Raw genomic sequence first — 21,669 nt, 5'->3', positions numbered from 1 at the left:
ATGACCTTTAGGTAGATACAGAAGTACTCAGGTAACATTTGACTAAAATTAGGACGTTCTTGTTTTAAAATAATCTTTTTCTTCTCTTAATCTCTCAAAAATAAACCGACCGAATTTAAAGTTTCTGTGTAATTGTACGAACAACATAAACTTAGCCCACGGACTTAATTTTAGACGAGTCAGAAGCTTAAATTACCAGATCTACAAATTTATAACAATGACTGCGCTTCATTTAATAGTAAACCATAATAAAGTAATAAGAAAATCTTATTCATACATTAACTATAAATATTTACACGAGTGTGCGAGGTGGTAAAATAAAAATAAAAACTTCTACGAAACTGTAATTTGAGTAATTTTTTTTTTAAAATCACCCCTCCGCTCACATTTTCGTCCAATTTTTTACAAAATCTGTTGCGCTGTTGACATTACAATCTCCATTTTGTCCTGTTGACAAATTCATTTAATGTCCCGCAAAGAGACTTTACCCGACCGCAAATGAAAATGAATGTGCCTCCACGTGTACATTTATCATTTTCACGTATGTAATTTATAGGTAATGTTTCAGGAATCTTTACATCGCACAAATATGAATCACAACATCAAAAACACTGATACCACACGACAGATAAAAATTTTTTAAAATGAAATATGTCACTTAAAAAAATCACTTGGCTGCCATAACAAATTTCAGCTTTCAGTCATTCTCAACACAAATATCTGCAGAAACTGTATTTTAAGAAACGCATTAATACACATCAAACGCGAAAATTTTCACGTCCAGCTGTTCTTTTTGCCGAACTAAAATTAAGTGCTGCCATGAAAAAAAAACACAGTCGAGTTGCACAACTGCACAAAAAGATACGTACAAAATTTTGACTGGACGTAATTGGGTGCCGAAAAACTAGTATGTATGTGTTTACGTAATGATAAATAATTAGTCGAGACACCTAAGTAACTTTCAAATGACTCAACGTAACAAAGCGCGGATGTGTATGTATAATTTTTTGGCGGGAAATTTGAATCCGGCTCGAATTTGGAGCACTTCGACGATCGCGACGGAATGTCGAATTCAGGCCAAACGTCTAAATTTATAATAAAGTGTGACCAAACACGAGATACGTTAGGTTAGGCCGAGCTTGGAAGCAACCCAGTGAATTGAAACAAAGTTCATTGAGTTCGGTCCTTGGGATTTCGGCTTTTCTCTTTAAATCGAACCAATTAACTCCGAAACACTTTCGATAATTAATGCGAAATAACAATCACTCGAATGTCGATTATGACTTTCCCTTCGTCACAACGTTCTGGTGCCGAAGCAAGAATGGCAGCAAAAGCGCAAATTCTTCAATTGCAATAAGCTACTTACGACTTATTAATACAAGATGATGTCACGAATCTAATTACCAGCCGCGCTGTAATTGCAGACATGAAACAATGAAGCATTGACTCTTCGACGAGAACACGATCATCTCCGCTTTCGGTGGTGACTTTTTCAAAATCACTGTTACGCAATTATTTCGACTTTTGAGCGATTAGCTAACAGGATGACGTCACAACTCCTAAATGCTTCTCTTCCCACGCACAGTCGAAACTCTACAAACTACTTATCTTCACTTTCAAAGTTATGTAGCCACATTAGTGAGCCGAAAGAATTCGATGAATTTGGAAAATGGACGCAGAAGCGTCCATAAATCGTCTCCCGACTAGTCTCGTCGTGACGTAACTATTTCTTTGGAAATTTCATCCAGTTCCTCTGAAACTGTTTCAATAAGACACGATCAGAACACGTTTGTTGTCTCGTGCTGTCGCCTCGTTTCCTATTAATAAATGTAACTAATTGACTACAAACTGGTCGGCCGAAAGTTTTTTGACCTTCTCTCGAGAAGAAATTGGGAAAGAAATCGAAAATAAATCAGTCGGAATGAGTGTAGGGCCCCCTTTGGGAGACAGAACAATGGAGTTGCCCAAGGTTGCTGCACCTTTAATTTCCCAATTAAATCTCAGAGAAAAATATGTAAAAAAATTTGAAACTTAGCTTATTTCACGGGTTTTACTCCAATTCAATTAAATCTTTAAAATATCGAAAGTTATGAAATGTATAGTATGCGTAAAATTCCAAGAAATGCTGGCGATTTATACAGCTGGACCAGGCTACTGAAATTTTTTTAAAATACTATACATTTAATTACAAATTAGTTATATTTTATCGCCTCTCGTTTGTGTTGGTACCTTTCCTTTCCCATTTGAAATTAAAAACTGTTACCGGTTTCTGCCCCCAGGGTCGTTTACCCGCTTTGATTGGTGCCCGATCGATCCGCACCGCACTTAAATCTTATTACACAATTAAATTAACTGTTCACAACAGTAACGTAATTAATGTATGGATAATAATTTACGGCGGAATTAATGAAAATAGCATTTCCATTTATTTTAAACGGGCCTCGCAGACTGTACACCCCTTTGTGGCGGCGGCGCAGCTGCCGGAGGACCACACGCGCTAATTAAATTTCTTCCTACATTATCGGTTTTTATCGCAGAATGATACCGAAGGCATAAATTTGCGCAAGCCATCTGGAGGTGGTGGATGGCGGCGATTTCCTGGAGGAAACGTCACTTGTGACATGATAAATGTGTCAATTGTGGCACGTCGGGACTGACAAATCATGTAAGGTTAAATTAATCGCGACAAGCTGTCGGTCTGGTAATTTTATAAATAAATGTGGATAATTGTTGTTGTTTGCGGAGACTCGAAGAGATTCTCTGGATTCTTGACGTGATGCTAGTTGGGGCGTGTTTTTGTGAGAAAGTCGCTTAAGACGCATTTAGAACGTAAACAAGATGGTGAAAGATAAACAGGGCGCTGAAATTAGCCGCCTGAAAGTTTCAGGGGATCAAGAAGTTGAAAATTGTGGCGCCAAAGATTAATCAGGGCTTATTGTTGCTTCGTTTACAGAAAAAAAAAGCATTAAAAATGGCTTTATTAGAATCAGAAGAATAATTCAAGCAGAAGGCAATGAAAATAGAACATAAATGTTTTGAAAGAGAAAACCAATAATAGAAATATAAAAATACAATTGTACTAAATAGCTGTAGCGCTTTTCAAATAATTTCCCTTTTTCTCCACAAAAAATGATAAGTGTAGACCCTTTAATTGGGTTAACCTAGAACCTTCTTAGAATTTTAAAGATACTGTATCTTGTAAAATACAGATATGTATTCATTTAAGACATCTTCCGATAAAACATAATCATTCAAACACATTTTGCGAAATTGCTACTTCTATAAACAACCAAATGTAACTATGACACCTGAACATGTCATGCAAACGCGATTTCCAACTCGAAAAAACTTTTTTGTGCTTAACAGGCTTAAAAATGATAATAGGGGTTGCTTTTTGTGGGTGTCAAGCGGTGAAGGTGACGATATACTCAGAGATGAAATAGAAAAAACTGTCTTTTTTTCTTAACAGGGTTAAAAATGGTAGTTGGGGTTGGTTTTTATAAAATTAAAGTAGACAGTAATTTTCTTCTTGTTTTGAAGATCAAGTGTACAAAATTTCATCAAGATCGGAGTAAAACTGTAGATTTGCATACAAAATATACAAACAAACAGACATTCAGTTTTATATATATATAGATTATATTATTAACAGCAGAAGTGAGTCTTTTTGCACTAAGCCCAGAGATTGAAGGCCGAGACGAAGTCAAGGTCGGCAGCTGGGCGAAGCACAAAAAGACCTTCTACCCTGAAAAAAATGGAAAAATGAATCCCGGCCAATTATCGTTATTTTGATTGTTGAAATCTCCAGCCTAACTTCCTGAGACACGCAAGACTCCCATTCACACCTCTCTCTAATGGCAAACCTCATTCCTGCAACATGACCCGTTATACTTTCTCGTCATTGGATAGATAGTCGCAGTTGTCAACCCTGACAATTCGATTATTGAAAGAGATAGATCAGTTTTAGCGAGACAATGGTGCGGAACGGCTAACGAACATGGACAATACCTCGTTGATAAGTTCCCATTCGACACCGTCCCAATCGAACGTCCTCGATTCTAATAATATTCCTGTTGTCAGACCATCCTGTGCCGTCTTCCGCAACCACGAATTCAAATCTCCCGTCGGTGCAATTATCCTGTCTAAAAATACGCCGCCCTTCATAACCCGACCATTAGATCTAAGCAGGAAGCGGACGATGGGAGCGGTAACGAGCTGCAATGATACAACCTTGATCTAAGACCGGTCCATTACCGATCCTGCTAATCTGACACCCTCTCGGTCGCCGGGGGACCATCACGATATTGAACGACTCCCGCCCCCGGAGGCATTAGTCGGATGAGGTGGAGCTGTCGATTTCTAGGCAAAAACTTCTCGGAGGAGACGAGCTCGACAGCTGCGGCCGCCGCTGATAGATGAACGCATGTGAAATTGCCATTTCCTCATCCCTTCTACCCTGATGGGGTAGTGATTGACGTCAGACACGTGCTCCTGGCCAAATTCGTTTTGCGAAGAGTGCTCGATTCAATTTGACGACGCTAATTTTAGACTTAAAAGAGTGAATTTGTTAATTGGGGTCTTTGTTGACTTGTTGCTTCGTCCCAAAGAGATCCGGATGCCTTGTTTGTTACTACGCACAAAATTTTAGAACCATGTCAGCAACTGCAACTCCTCCAAAACACCAACCCACTTGATAACAAATCCTTCGAATCCGCCTCCGTTGCCGTGCCTTTTACCGAAAACATGGAAAAGCTGCTCTCACCTCGGATGTGAAAAGGGAATAGGTCACGATCACACACGGACATAAAGTGTAAAACGGAGTAAGAACTGAATGTGCAAGACAAAGGATATGCACCGGAGCCAGATGAGATTATCTTCAGAAAATTACATGACTGCAATTTAGATTTGTTGCACGTAGGACAAGAACAAAGAGTAGGAATTAGTAAATCAAAATGATATAATGACCAGAGTGAAGTAGCCATTGCTGATAATATCTAATTGTCTTGGGAAAAAACACGCACGAGTATTCTTCGAGAGGAAGCTGATCTTATGAATATAACATTTTAACTGTGTTCAAATAGGTTATGTAAATCTGCAAACAAAATAATACCCACTCATTTAAACTAATTTACATACTAATTATGTACTCATTGACGACTCCGCAAATAGAGGCATCTAATTTCATGAAATGAATGGAACTAGAAGACTTTCCAATTTTGATACAGTTACTAAGAGTTTAATTAAATTAATTATTTAGTCAGTCTTGGCTGAGACGTGAAAATGTACCTCTAACGTTAAGTGGCCTAATTTTTCTAACACTCTAAGTGGAAGAATTTGAATCAATTTGAAGACTAATGAAACAACAAAGAGAAAACTCATTCATACTCGTTGTAGAACATCCTGGTCCAATTTTAGAAAATGATTACCAAAGTGGACTCAATTGATATTGTACTCGCAGATATTATTTACCACTCGTCAGCAGATAAAGTGCTCTGAAATTCAAAGAAATTCTTCTTGATTAATACAGTTTCAACTGGACGTCCAATACTTTTTTGAATTTGAACACTATATCCTCACCATAAAATTATTTCAACAATCTTGGTTGATAGCTTGACCGCTGAAGTCCGAGCATAAATCTTTCAATTTGTCATTTCCCCGTTAGCTTTTGTCATTCTTTTTCCAAATTTAAGAAGTACTACACGAAAAATCGAGACTATCCCATTCTGAATCTTTTGAGTCCTCTAAATCTTCTAAAATAACATAAAATGTATTGATACTACAAATCAAATAATTTTATTCGAAATGCAGACGAAAAAAACACCAGACAGAACGTACTTCATTCACACTGTTTATACACAAATGTTTGAAATGTAAACGCCCCTGTACTAAATTATTGAAATTCTGCACAAGTATACAAAATCAGATCAAAAACCTTGTTCCGATTAAAACAGACTATGACGTCTTCAGATGACGAGAAAATCGTTTGTAAATAGTCTAGAATAAGTGATATAAATTCCAAGAGCAAACATTTACTTTGTCATGGTGCTGACAAAAGTGAACAAATTTGATAGTAGATCTTCAACGCAGGCAATCTAAATATTGTGCTTTACTCTGGACCATTATGTCCACCCGATTTCCCGATTTAGACCCAACAGAAAACACATTGAATCATATTGTAGGGCAGGTAAAGAGACAAATCTGGAATCTAGATCAGATCAAAAGCTCAAAACAGTGAAAAATGCTTCAGAACGATAGATTTGAGGAAATTATGCATTTTTATAATCTTTCACCACGTCAGATTGATTTAACGATTTCAAACTCATTTTTTAGTTCCTCTCAATTATCTTCTTCCCATTGTAGTTCTTTCAATCGTTCAGCCTTCACGTCACTATTCAAAAAAACCTTTGACCTCAATCATATTAATTAATAACGAACCTTTCGTCTTTGTATGATGATTTTTCCTTCACAGAAAAACGTTTCGTTTGCGTTTTAAAACGAAACGTTACTAATATCTCTGAAGAATTTCTTTTGCAAATCGTAACACCGCAAAAAGCGGTTCTCTCCAGGTGAAGCAATTCTCCACAAAATAAGAATTAAATCGTAAAATCTGAGTCACAGCATACTAACCGAGTTACATCAAGTCGAGGAAGCATACTTTTTCTGCAGAATTAATTTATAAAGATTACAAAAATGAATTGATCAGACAACTGGAATATCCAAGTGAACAAACAACGAATACCAAAGACGTTACATAACCACGTAATTATTATTTATTGTTGTGCTACGTTACGGAGTTGTGATTGAAGGAAGCAAAGTGTTGCGTTAGGCAAAAGTGGCAGAAAAATTCGCCTGGGAGTCGTGACTCACTAATCATCGACATACCCACCGTAATAAATAAATATTCATGTTATGTAGCATGTAGCCCACAATGATTTTACTACATGAATGATTAACAAGTGGTGATTAACACACATCGCTTGTTAGAAAAAATCCGGACCCGGTCTAAATCACAAACGTAAGCTTTGAATAAAACACGACCATTTCCTGGTTTTGCATTGTTTGTACAACGCTCTCGGTTAATTTTGCACAGCTTCAGGGTCATCGAAGATTGTTTTCAACGACGATCTTCACCGGCTGAAGCGCACTTCCCGTGAAATTAGATCTGAAATATTCACAACTACTCATCCCTTCGGCTTTGTGAACGCACGCGAATCCGTTTCGGGTCGGGATCTGCTGCCAAAAACGGTCAAGGAGAAGATCGATTCGGTGTTCAAAGTCACATTGGAATGCAAAAATGGATGGAAGGTCTCGTGGAAGTCGGGGAGGGTCTAATCCCCGTATAGATGATTGTACACCTCGTTCGTTGTAAAAGTGGAGATAATGAGGTTGACAGTTGTCGGTGGAGGAATCGAGTGATGTTTTCAGCGTTGCGTGGTTGTTGACGTGTTCAAAGTCACATTGGATCGGATAGACGGCAAGCAAGAATGGATAAACAGCGATGACACAGCTGATAGTTTGTGAAAACTGCGCAATTAAGTCATGAAACGTCTAATTCGAAGTCCGGCTTGTGTACACGTAATGATATACCTTGTTCGTTTTTAAAATGCATATAAGTTACACCATTTAGCAGTGCGTGCTTGATGTACAATTCCAGGTCAGTGTAAAATATCCACCAATAGAAAAGCTCTGGGGGAAATTATAGATAAATAAGGAAATGGCGTTCCCAATTTTTCTTCAAACGTCAATAAAATATGACATCATACTGCTTGATTGATAATGCTAAAATATCACTTCATTGCCATAGCATCTGACGAGTTGACGAGCGGCAAATAAAGTTATTATCTCAGCTGACGAGCGGCAGATAAAGTTATTATCTCAGCTGACCAGCGGCAGATAAAGTTATTATCTCAGCTGACGAGCGGCAGACAAAGTTATTACCTCAGCTGACGAGCGGCAGATAAAATAAACTAGCTAAATCATTTTTGCTCCTAATAACAATTATGTTATTTCTAAAAGAGTTGTAATTTTTAATTTTCATTGTAATTTTTAATTTTCAAAATAGTATATGTACATATGTATTAACATATGTACATATACTATTTTGAAAATTAAAAATTACAACTCTTTTAGAAAGATAGAGTCAAATGAATTCATAACATAGAACTAATTTTGATTAGACTTTAAATTTTTGGTAATTGTTCACTTTAACTACTTCTGGAATTTTCCCGTTTTTTCTGGCTAGACAGCCTCAGGACGTCCTCCTACATCGTTTCCCACCAGTCAAACCTTGTGCAAATGAAAATTTTCCTTACCCTTTAGTTATACTAAGACTTGGCGCGACCTTGACGCGACCTTGAAACACAACAAGAGAAAAAAAAAAGGCATTTGCACAAGGTTTGAATGGTGGGACACGATCTAGGAGGACGCCCTGATGCTGTCTATCCAGAAAAAACGTGAAAATTCCAGAAGTAGTTAAAGTGAACAATTACCAAATTTTTTACATAATCATCAAATCAATTGTTTAATCATCAAAAACACTTTATCTTGGTAAACGTGATTAAAAATTATCTTAAGAACTGTTAACGCTGCCCAACAATTGATGTTATAGGTGAGAAACGATTGGAAATCTCTTTTCTTCGCCCATTTCGCCCACTCGTCGCTCTTTTATTTATTTATTTTTTTGCTTCAAGATTACTTTATCAGCGCTCTCGGATAAACGCTCCAGTTGATCCGACATCAGGTCGGATTAGGAAAAAACCTCATAAACAACGACACAGCTTCATTGCTTGTAAAATCCATACAATTAACTCGCCGACCGAGGAACATCCCTAATCCGTGTTGCGTGTCTTGACCGGCCTTCCTCGGATTCTTCTTCCTCTCGCCCATGTTATATCCGCAATTCACCATTCACTTCGCGTAATTAGATTGCCGACTCCTGAGAACTCTGACTAATCTTGAACACTTCCGTTTTTGAGATAATGCAAAATTAATTAAGAGTCACGAGTGTAGAACAATGGAACGTCAGTCTTACACGGGATTATTCATGGATGAGACCTGACGACGCGTTTCTTCACGGAATTGTGGAAACTTGATGAAAACTGGTCGGGAAAATTCATTTTAAAAAACTTGACGTTATTACGTCGGCTCGTGGGGGCGGTTTTATTGCGCTGCTCCAGTTTTAATATTTATCCAACAAAAACCGTTCAAGGAATTAAAAAGAATTTAAGCGCACAACAAAAACAAAACCCGGCTTACCGGACCAGAAAAAAAATCTAGGTAATCTGATTTTTTTTTTAATATTTGCATTGTGGACATAAACATATTTAAAAACAAATTCTTGGAACACCTCATCTGCACATACAATAAACAAAAAACAGTTTTATATGTTCAGGGAATAAATTGAAAATAAACAGATGATTGCGTAATAAAGAATTTCATTAGAGATTCTCTGCAGGAAAACATCTCTTTGTCAAGATAAAATTATTCGCAATATTGTTTCATTAGTTAGATATCCTGACATTTTCTGATCCGCTTTTATGAAAAAAAAATCTGTTATCGCCTGCGTTACAGACAATGGAGGTTATGTTCTAAATTCAGTTTTGGTAGGATAAAGATGACTCAAATTTGTCTAGACATATTCTATTACAGACCGGACCGAAATAGCATGGAAAAGCTTGAAACCTAATTTAGTGAATAAGCGGATATGTTGAGGGGAAAATAAAACCACCGAGTGTGCTATTCGGAGTGAATAAAACATAGAATAAAAAATGTCCTGTGTATGCGGATCCGTTTACAGATATACGCGAGAATAAATGTTTTACGACGCTTCCTGCCACCACAAAAAATAATATGATAAATAAGAGATTATTTTCGATGATCGTGACGAAAACACAAATGGTTTGTTCCGTCAATGGATAGAAAAAAGTGATGAACCCTTTTATCTTAATGGGATCTGTGAGTTTAAGACCGAGTGTTAAAGTGAAGATGTCGGGGATCGCTCCAATAAAGTAACATAAAAATATTTTGTTTTCGACGTGTCGATGAATAAAAATGTGGAGCTATTTGGCAGGATTACAGAGGACACTAAAACTAAACATCAGAAATAGATGTTCGCATTACGACTTCGGATATTTCGGCCACTCTAGAGTTTCATTTGAGAGATTATTATTTCGTTTGAACAAAATGTTAGATTTTTGTATTTTGTCTTTTTTCGGTGCACGCGTTCTAATTAGTCTCTTAATTAAAAAACAACTCCATCCTTATTTTATTTAAATTATTAAAGAATCCAATTATGGGGCCGAAAAGTAAACACTAAGTAAAAAATTAACACACAGATGAATATTGCAAAATTATACAGTCAATTATTTTTTACAATTTTTTCTGTCATTATTATTGTTGTTGTTGAATTATTTTTAAAGAAATTCTAATTTGGTCATACAGAGCAAACACCCAATGTTTATATTGATTGTTTATTGTTATTATTATCATTATTAATAGGTTATTAACTATGTAATTGGACATTTTGAACGAAAAAACACTAACAAAAAATATTGAAAACACGGACTTGTCAGAGTAAAAGACAAAAGCTCTAAATTAGCTAATTTCGAACAATATTCAATATGTAATTCAGCGTGTGAAAAAAACGACACAAAAAAACGAAAATAAAACGAAATAAAAAAAAATGAAAGATTCAATATTGAAAATTGTTCAACATTCACCTGTTACCCGCTTTTACTTAAATTGCGAAACCAACTGTCTACCAGTAATAAACTATTTATTAGAGATTGTAGTCATAATTAATTTTATGACAAGGTAGATAAAAAAAGTCATGGCTACAAACATTAGAAACAAAAAAAAAATACATAAATATATGATAAATTCCTGGTATGTACCAATAGTTGTGAAAGTGTCACGTAACTAGATAAATTGAAATATGTATTTGAAACTGTAGAACTTTTCAACAATTTTATATATGGTAAACATGTAACCGAGTTACATGACTAGAAAATTACATAGAATCAAAATTGTTCTGACGTCAATCAAAATAAAAAACTATTACGCGACAGAAATGTTTACGTTTTCGAAAATGACATCCTTAATTATTCTCCAGATGAAAAAATAATGAAATGGCGAAAAATCGTGCCAATCTCTGATAAACTTGTTCAAAGCTGAAACTAGCAAAAACATTTAGATCTATCGAAATTGTACTTCTTTGTATCACAAGGCTGGAAAATGTGATTTTGCAAGTGCGAGCACGGCTTGTGGGCAGAGGCGTCAGTCGAGGCGCCACAATTGCGAGTACTTGCAAAACATTTTCTAGCCGCGTAATACACAAAACTTTTTCGACCGACGATTTATTTAAAGCAAAACATATAATTTTTGTTACAATATTACCGGATAGGGAATTTATTTGTCTTCGATTGGCAACATATAAGATCCAAGAAGCGACTGTGACACCACAAAAGTCAATCAATTCCTCAAATACATATTCAAAACCGTCGTCGTCCTCTCTGTTATTTCTAACCAGCTTGCGATAAAGGATACGAATTTGTCCAAAATCAATAGTTCACACTTAAAAAATTGTACAAAAATTCCGCATGACATTGACACTCAGTGCCGTCAACCTGGCACGGAAATGCCATTTTCAAGACGCTTTAGACGAATGGAAAATCAGTATGTATTTTCTAGACGGAAGCCGAAAAATCTCATTTGCGTGAGATAAGTCGTACTTTCCAATACAGTCTGATTTAGTTTAGCAGTGCAAAGTGAATAAGTGAAGAATCATATTTGAATACTTTATTGATATTCCCTCCTTTTATGTTTCTTTCCATCTGGGCCCCATGGTTAAAAAATTATCAAAGCAATAAAAGAAAATATAATTTTAGAACATTATTTTCAGCATTTTGTAATGTCTTCTTTCCAAGTCACTCATCCAAATTTCACAAAACACTCATTAGAAAATTTTGAAGTGACAACGCTTTTAAATAAATAGTGAAAAAATGAAAAATAGAAACTTAAAGATTAACCCTTGTTGAACACCATTTCACTTAAAAACGAGAAGTTTCTTTCAACCTGATGTTTACAATCAAATAATTGAATTACGTAATTAATTAATTTAACAGGATTTCTGTGGTTTCTGTGTGATTCAAATTTCGTAAGTATGCAAAGGGTGGGACAGAAAAGAATCACTACTATTGAATGTCATATGGATGGAATAAAGCCTTACAAATATTTAAGTTACAACTCTAGAAGAAAAAAGGCAGGAAGGTTAGGACAAGAAATAATGATAATGATTTTTTAATTAGTCCGATGAGGTTAGTCCGAATCAAGAAGTCGACATGACCTGCGTCTGGTTTTGACATTTGACACCAGTGACTGGTGCTACCAAAATTTGAAAATTATGTAGGTAGCATGAGACAAATTTCAGTTTTTGAGATTTTGAGTTGTGTTCTTTCGTGCTTTCTTGGTTTTTCTGTAAACTCATTCCTTCGTTTTCATTTTGTCTCTCAAAAGCAGTTCTTTTCAGAATTCTTTTGATAACTATTTATCCACTACGTAATAGGAAAGATCTATTAAAAATTGTTTAAACAACGCTAAACAACCAGGTTTAGATTGTTTTTCTTCCTAAATTTTGTTTCGGCGAGGCCACGAATTATCCCCTTACACGCTAACTTCCGGTCTTGTAAATTTCTGCGCAATTCCCAATATTACTTTTGCAATTACAAATTCTGCAAATGAATTTGTCCACTTGCTGCGTAGCTTTTCGTTGGCATCATACAGTAGAAATTTGAAGCAAAATTATCACAAATGTGGTTAAAAACTAACCTAAAAATTTGACGTCGCTAATGTAATAAACGGACTATAATTAAAAAATGGACTTTAGACATAACTTGACTCAAACAAAATGAATTTGTGGTTTACTTTCCTACGTTAGAGTTTCCACAATTATGTGTCATCCATTTTACATAAGATATTCGTACATTAATTCGTCCAAAGACAATTATCACTAGTAATATCCCGAGTGCATGTCAAATTGTCGATAATTTAATTTTCTCGAGTGCGCGAGGCGCACGAGAGGATATTTTGGCAGACTATTTCCTGAGAAAAATTTACATCGTATATAAATACAAATAAACGTAATTCTGTGTTTAAAAATTGATTTTTCTGTCAATGTTTATGCGGTCGATGACATTTGCACTGAGTTGGTATCTAAGGTGATTTATTGACAACAGTTTTGCTCTAGTGCAAATTATCGATAATTGCACTAGTGCTAAAAATCAAATATTACAGCTTTTTTGATTGGCTTCAATTTTTCGAAAGAAATAGTCGAATAGTCAATAGTCAATATATTGAAGGATATACTCGTACGCGATCCATTGTCCTACCTACGGACGTTCAAAAAACATTTTGAAATATTTTTCGTGTGGTGCTGAAGAGCACGAAGTGAACCTCCAGAAGTGAAATTTAATGCCAATAAGTCACAACTGGGGGGTTGATATTAAATACGATTAAAAGGATCAAGTACTCCCACTGAAAGGCTTTACACTTAAAACTTCCACGAAAATTCGATTCCCTTCAACAATAATCCCTCTAAATTTCCAAAGAAACTAAGGACGATAAACTTTTCTTGGAACTCGAAACCTGACTACTTGGAATTAAATCCGAAAGAAATGAAAGTGCTTTGGAGAAATTTTCAACTAATTTATCTATCGTCGAGTTTATTACAAATACTTGTTGGATAACTTTTATAAATAGTAACTTAGCAAATATTGATATCACAAAAATGAAACACAAAAAAGCAAACTACATAAGATTTATAAAAGATAACAATCCTCTTGCGTACTTTTGCCAAGGTACTCAAATAATCAATACCAAAAGAAATGTTGTTTGAATACAACATTTTGGAAAAAACTTGGCAATAGCATAGGAAATATTGCACAAAGTGTTTAACAGATCTGCACTCAATCCAATCGCATTTCTGAGAAATATTCGAAGGTATGAAGGTTAGTAAAAGCTTACCAAGAAATAATTATAATGCATTTAGACATACTTTGAATGCATTTGTGGTTTATTTCGCCATGCTAGAGTTTCCCCAATCATGTTTCGTTCATCTTACATAAGGATATTCTTAGATTAATTCTTCCAAGAATAATTGTCAAAATAAAAATTGACAGTCGTCGCTTTTTGAACTTTTTTCATCCTATCCATGTTTTCGTTAACAAAAATATGAAATCACTTTTATTGAACATATACAGGGTGATTCTGAAATAACTTTGGAAAAAAATGTGTAGTATCCGTGGGGGTTAAATCAAAAGGATGGAAATTACTCCATATCCTTGTATTTTCGACGTCTATGAATAGAGAAAATGTTTCTATGGAAAAGATCGAAAGGAGTAATGCCACGTTTGTGACTGACGGGCACCTTTACCTTTGATTATTATTGTCGCTAAACTACCAGGATAATCAATTAATCTTTAACTCAGCAGCGTACTAGCAATTTTGACCAAATTTCAATCATTTAAATCTTGAAAACGAAAAAACTTTTGTAAGAAATTTTTTTGCCTATGACTTCTTCTCATCATCACCAATTACTGTTTTTTTCCAAACTTATTTCAGAATCACCCGGTATACACACGATCTATTGATCTTCAAGTGGAACTAACTTTGTTTCTCCATCATCATCAAGAAATCTTGTTTGATAAAATTTTTATCTTCGCCGCACACACGTCATGCACTAAAACTTGATAAATTTCGTGGATTTGACATTACCATTGAATTACCGATTTATCACTGTGGATTTTGTGCAAGTGAAAACTTGAGCATTAAGTTGGAGACGGCCACCTTACGTGATATTTACCACAATGTGTCGCGAGTCGATTGTGAACGCACCACTCGTGTAAAACGTAAGATTTAAACAGCTGATCCGTGATCCGTAACCTGTATAGTGCGTTCACACACAATCGACTCTTCAACGCCTACTTAGAGGTGAAATTTAAAAAAAACACCCGATATAAACCAAGCAAAAAACAATACATATTTCAAAAAAGTCCTTCTAGAGGTATATTTATGGCTTGAGTAGTACGCCAGGCATGTCGAGCAGGATGTGATTCACCCAAAAGTTTCAAACAAAAAAAGAAAATCCAGAGGAATTAACTTTGGCCGAAGGAAAAGATAAAATGAGCTGCTAGGGACAAGGACAATTTCTGAAAACGAGATGTGAATACAATTTCGTTTAAAAATTCGCGCGATTCCAATTATAAAATGACAATAACCCTCTGGCACAAAAACGGATAGCGCCGATAACAATCCATTAATTAAACATTACGCCTTAATTACCTCACTTAATGGCCTTTTCAGCTCCGTCTTTACGAGCCCATGTGTCCGCGTCCTAGACACGGTTTCAGCTGTCTCATCAGATGTGTTCTGAATCTGAAACCGCTTCGAGACCGTGAAATTTACATCTGTAATTCTTGCCAAAGGACGTCGCTCGTCCACATTGACGGCCAGGAAAAATTTTAATGTCACAGGACAAAAGGACAATAGATATTCGTCGGCCGACGTGAAAAATCGTGTGAACGTGGCGCCGGCGTTTCCCACGAGATTATTTATTATCTTTGGGAGGATTTGATTAAATCCGAGAACGGCGTCGTTGTTCAAAGGCGAAGATGCGACGAAGGCCGTGAGATGTTTACCGCCTTCGGTGATAAGGGATTGCGATTTCTGCGACACGACTTCACCATTAATACGCGATTATTATGCACAATTTGCGCCGGGGGCGGCGACACATCTCCCTGTTGAAATCCCGTGTTGCGACATCTGATATCGCGGAGATAAGAGACGCTTTTGTCCCATCTCTTGAAATGTAGCTTCTTGATGACGGCTGAGGGTTTCCCCGGGTGATGAAAAAGCGATCGCAGATGGTGACGAGTGCTGCACAAATTGAATATTCAGCGAAAGAAGTTTCCGGTTTGGGAGTGGAGTCGGGCTTGATGATAATGGAGAAAAATTATCATAAACTTCAAAAATAGCACACCCATAAAATTCCACTATCTTAATAGAAATCTTCTAAAAATATATAAACACAACGTGATACAAAAAGAATGTAAGAGCGACGAAGAGATTTCGGGGGACTTTTAACGTGCTGTTGAGGTTCGATAAGTCGAGATGAAAGCGGAGTGAAAATAGTTATGTATTGTCTTCAGTCTTTTCACTTTTCTTTTCTTGTAAAATAATTGGTAGTTGAACTGGCTCATCTCGAGTCGACTTAAAAAGGTCGACGTATTTTGATACAAAAAAATTATACAGTTCTTTTCTCGTCGGAGTTGCCGAATTCCGTCGCGCGGTCAGTAAAAGTACCGAAATCCGTCCGGCGGTCAAAAATTATACGGTGCAATCATTTTGCAGGAAAAGTTGTCACCGTCAGGAAGATAAGGAATAACGCTTCCCTAATATCCAATAACCTTATCAAAAAATGTCATTTAGTCATTTAACTGACAATTGCACTAGTTCATCATAACGGTGACTTCATAGGGAGAATATTACTCTAGTCGCACAACACCGAACTGTTCTAAAAATATTCCAAGCATCAGAAATACCAAGAAAAAATCTGAACATTTTGAATGTACCTACTCGTAATTGTTATCAGCTCTTTTCAAATCTGCTACTAAATTGACACGCTTTTGTACAAAGCAAACAGTTTCTTATCTTTACTTGTACTTATCGGTACCACGTTATACCGATTATTATGAATGACTACCAACTTTCGTACATTTGCGCATTTTTGTAAACTGCATGTAAAAATATTTTCAGCTTTTAGACTGTCTGGTCATTTATAATATCCTCCACTACCAGAACCTAAAAATTGAATGACTTCCGCTTGATAAAGTGTCAAGTGCAAACATTGGTATCATTTATCCGGTGCAACGAACAGCAAAGTGGAATCAGGATTGAATTTCATACCTGAGACGTATTCTGCGCACTCTGGGCACATAATTCAACAGATTTCGTATGGTAATTTTAAAATCTTCCGAAATCTTGACCTAGTGTAAGTGTTTTGTGAGTGTAGACGTCACTTCTTCGAATTTAAAAGAAACTATAGCAATTCTAGTGACGTAAAGTATAATAGAGCATTTGTGGAAGATCTACATTGTTGAGCATATTACATTATATCACCCATTGAGGAAGTAATTCAATTTTTTTCAACATATCAACATGCAAGATAATTTGAAATAGCAAATATCAGTTTATGGTAAATATCTCAAGCAGACAACCAATATTTAATTTTAATCGTAAGCATCAACATTACAAAAAAGTAGTGCCACTGCAAAGAAAAAAATCACAAATATATTTTTTGAACTTCACAAAACCTTTGAATTTTAATTTTATGCTGTGATTATTTATGAGAATATGTAAATTAGTCTTTTTATAGTGTTTGCAATTCTATCATCTTACTTTCTGTTTCAAAATAACCTCTCAAGATCGTTGCTTGACCTTCCAACTCATCCTGCTCACTACAATGACAACCAGTTTTACCCTCTTCACAAAATACGTTTTGTTCATAAAAAATGCATTGTGGTTATTTTCGTACAAAATGACCGGAACTCTTAAATATTAAATAAGAATCCTCACTTACATTTGTTGTAATTAACTATTCCTAACGATATGGTTCTTAAAAACCCGGATTTTAACTCTAAAAATAAATGTATATCACTGTTGCAAATGAAAAAGTTGCGTAAATTGAATTATGTCCAATTTACGGACCTGGACATTTTGAAAAATATTTTTGTGTATTGGAAGAGAACCTCCAGAAGTGAAACTGGATGCCAATAAGGGGTAGATAAGAAATATCATTAGAAGGATAAAGTATTGCCACTTAAAAGCTTTACACTTTAAACTTCTACGAAAATTTGATTCCCTTCAACAGTAATCCCTCTAATTTCCAAAGAAAGTAAGAACGATAAACTCTTCTTGGAACTCGAAACCTGACTACTTGGAATTAAATCCCAAAGAAATTGCTTTGGAGCGATTAAGTTTTCTTAAAACCTGACCTGACCTGACTAGTTGAAATTCAATCCCAAAGAAAAAAGTGTTTTGGAGCAATTTTCAAATAATTAACGGTCATTGCTCACTTTAGCTATTTCTGGAATTTTCCCGTTTTTTTCTGGCCGGACAGCCTCAGGGCGTCCTCCTACATCGTTTTCCACCACTCAAATCTTGTGCAAATGAATTTTCCTTGCCAACTAATTTTTTGAAATACCTTTAATAAATAGTAACTTGGCAAATATTGTTATCGCACAATTAAAAAACAAACAAAAGCAAACTAGGCATGATTTATAAGAGACAACGATACTTTTGCGTAGTTTTCCCAAGGTACTCTAATAACCACGACGAAAAGAAATGTTGTTTGAATACAACACTGTCATAAAAATTTGATAACAGAATTTTTCGTAACAGCATAAACACGAGGAAAGAATATTCGAGGCCTTTAACAGATCTCCATCCAATTTCAGAGATAATAACTCAAAAAACCAACAACTCCCTCGAGAAGCTCACAATGCCAGCGGCTCAAACGATAAACCGTCCGCAAACATTAAAAAATTTAAACTGAATTTTCTCGTACGTCCCAGACCCAATTTCCTTAATCGCCATTGACGAGATACTCCGGGTTAAAAATAAAGAATGAACGGAACGTGTCGGGAAAAACAAACACATGTAAACAAAATGCCAGAGTAGTAATCTCACATCCGGCATCTCCCGGCTCCAATTTGCTTGAATGGAAGAGCACCTCGACGCGACACGCGAACTTGGTAGAAAGCGCAAAAGAAAGACCCCGATGGTCGCCCGAGCGCATCCGCTGCTCCAGGTGTGCACAACACTCACCGACGACGACGGCATCCTTTAACTCTTTGGTGGTGTTGTTCCCGGCGGCTAAAAAGTCCGACAGGGAGAGCGACGAGGCGATCAAGCGCCTCTTCTCCTCGAAGTTGAGATAGTCGAGGCTGTTGCTCCTCTGGGGCGCCACTATGGCGACGTTCTTGGTCTTGGTGATCGCGTTTCCGTTCTTCTCGTGCATCGTCTGCGACGGCGCCAACACTTCACTCACGGACATCACAACAACACTGATGGGTCCGACGCGACTCACCACCGACCTGTGCTCCAGGTAGGGTCATTATCGACACCTGTGCAGGTAGGACACGCAGTTGGGGGGGTCGGAGGGCGATGTTGCCGCACGGGGCCAGGCATGGGCCCTAAGCCGTCATCTTTCCCTCCTGTTCTAACTGAAGAAACGGAGACAAAGTGTAAGGAGCGTTGATTACACCGACCGGCACTCGTTCCGACTCCGCGAGCTGCTTCGTACTGAACCGCCGCCAGCATTCATGTTTCCGAACGAGGACGAAACGATCGCCCCCCGATCGGGGCACAGGCCATCCTTCTCTTCGTACACGGGTGGGAGAGAGACCGATTGGGAGTTTGTGAATTGGGGAGCGCCAGACAGAGCGTGTAACTATGGTGATATGCACCGGCTCAACGACTCCACGAACCCTCTATTGCAACCAACATCAACCCTCAAGGATGAAAGGTTCGGTGCACCTGATGCACACGCACTTTCACATCAGGACGCGCTGTTATGCTAATTCCTCGACGAAGACTTCCACCGGACGTCGTGAATATGGATGAGTTATGGAGTACGCAAAATTTACACCGAAATGCGGTTAACTACTTCAAAATTAACTCCGAACCAGACACGATTCTTCAGGATTTAACTATCAAAACGTTAACTTCTTCTAAAATCCCTGTGCTGTGTAAAATTTTATAAATTCCTATACTGGGTTCCTAACAATTGGGCCAAAAACATCTTCTCAGGTAGTGGATTTAAAGTGCTCGTAAATAACCCTCGGTTAACCACCTTATTGTTGACCAAAAGAAGGCCATGATAAAATTTTATGATATACAAACAAAATAAAAGTATTATACATCGTTCACACATTATCCAATGTAATGGAATTGGAGGTGTTGGAAAGTAAAAATCTTCTTTTAATCTCAAGAGGGCAAACCGCCACGAAGAAACGTAGAATCGAATAAGAAAAATTAAGTTTTCAGAATCAACTTTACAGATTTTAAAGAAGTGTTTACATTTACTTCGTAGAAGTAACGGTCCCGAGCCAATAAATTTTAAACTGGTTTCAAACTGAAAAAACGAATTAACCAGTTTTTATTCTAACTCGGTACACATTTTTAGTTATAAAATCACTTTAATTTGTGACAGCTTATTTTTTACAAAATTTCAAATTTAAAAAGCATTCTAATAACAAATATTTCAATTTATATGAAAACGTTGTTGAACAAGTAGGTAACAAGTGCAATGAGCGGTAGAAGAATTAATGAACATTAATTACCAGAATAATATTTGTAGTAGAAAACAAGGTTGCTTGCAATAAATAAAGATTTCTTCATTCTTCTTCCAATATCATTTAAGACTTAAAAGGTATTTAAATTGAAATAATATGCAGCAATTACTCTTTAAAAGCATTTGCAAAACCATGTATAATTTTATTCATATCTATTGTTCGCTAGAGCAGTGCAAATAGTGAAATAATTCGAGAGCTTTTTGAGCTTTTCATTGTATATTGGATTCAATAATGGTATATTATTATACGAGTTTAACAAGGTGTTGTATTATCACATGAGTGTGTTTAAAGCACGACGAGCGTAGCGAGAAGTGCTTTAATGGAACGAATGGGAAAATACGTCTTATTAAACCAGTGTAATATACTATTTTATCTACTTTGCTTTACTGATTCCTGAAATTTCAGCTGCTCAAGTTTTCATATTAGACTAGGGACTTTCGCGTGGGTTGGTAAGTCATTTTTCAAAAAAATGTAAGGTTATTTTATTAAATTCACTTCGTAGTTTCACTGGTTACCTTGACGCCTGATGTTGCCAATATAACAAAAGCTAAAAGTTACCAAAAACAGTTTAATAATATGCTTCATTATTAAACTGTTTTCGGTATAATAATGAGCCTATTTGTAACTCAAAGTAGATAAAAAATATTTCTAGCCAGTGGGAGATATCTTTTTATTTTAATTTTTCATTTCATGTTTATCTATTTATCCCCTTGATAAATCTTAAACTAAACATTTCGACGCTCGAACAAATGAGTTTGTATTTATATTCGAATTCTTTCTCCCCTTGTAGCTAAAAATACCTATAAATAATGACAATACCAATAAAAAAGAGAAAAACACGATTTAAGCATCTCAATTTCAGAGAAGGAATTTTTATACAGGAATTCTTTCACGTTGTATTGACAACACTTTGACTTCAGCCGGAAATGATGTCAACTCTAAATCACTGACTACAAGAAGATACTTTATATGTATTTTCCTTCAGTTTTTTTTCTTTCTTTTACTCATATTTCCCAATATTTTTTAACATTGTTGTTTAACAAAAAACTGTTGTTTTAAAAAATTAATTCTATTTATCTACATTCTTATCATCTGCTACCAAATATCTATTGCAATCTAAAACAAAATCAAACAACGCTGACTAATCATTACAATTATCAAATTTTGTAACGTTCATTGCCAAGTTATATTAATCTATGTTATCATAATTGATTAGAAAACTTGCAGTAATTGACGACAGAATCTATTTGTATTTATTAAC

General features: G+C 36.1%; 1 protein-coding gene across 8 annotated transcripts in view; it reads right to left on the bottom strand.

Moving 5' to 3' along the window:
- The window catches only part of LOC138127341 (phosphatase and actin regulator 2), a 97,575-nt gene that overhangs the window by 44,393 nt on the left and 31,513 nt on the right, over positions 1–21,669 (bottom strand). Inside the window, exon 1 of one of the 8 annotated variants that reach the window (XM_069043372.1) lies at positions 18,880–19,367. The exons of the other annotated variants lie outside the window; for them this stretch is intronic. Within the exon in view, the coding sequence (XP_068899473.1) occupies positions 18,880–19,108 (229 nt within the window). The 5' untranslated portion in view covers positions 19,109–19,367. Of the gene's footprint in view, positions 1–18,879; positions 19,368–21,669 lie in introns of those variants that run through there. 8 annotated transcript variants of the gene reach the window in all.

This window comes from Tenebrio molitor, chromosome 3 (assembly GCF_963966145.1).
Source record: "Tenebrio molitor chromosome 3, icTenMoli1.1, whole genome shotgun sequence".
Taxonomy (NCBI): domain Eukaryota; kingdom Metazoa; phylum Arthropoda; class Insecta; order Coleoptera; family Tenebrionidae; genus Tenebrio; species Tenebrio molitor.
Note: the sequence above shows the minus strand (reverse complement) of the source record. Positions and strands in the feature narration are given on the sequence as shown.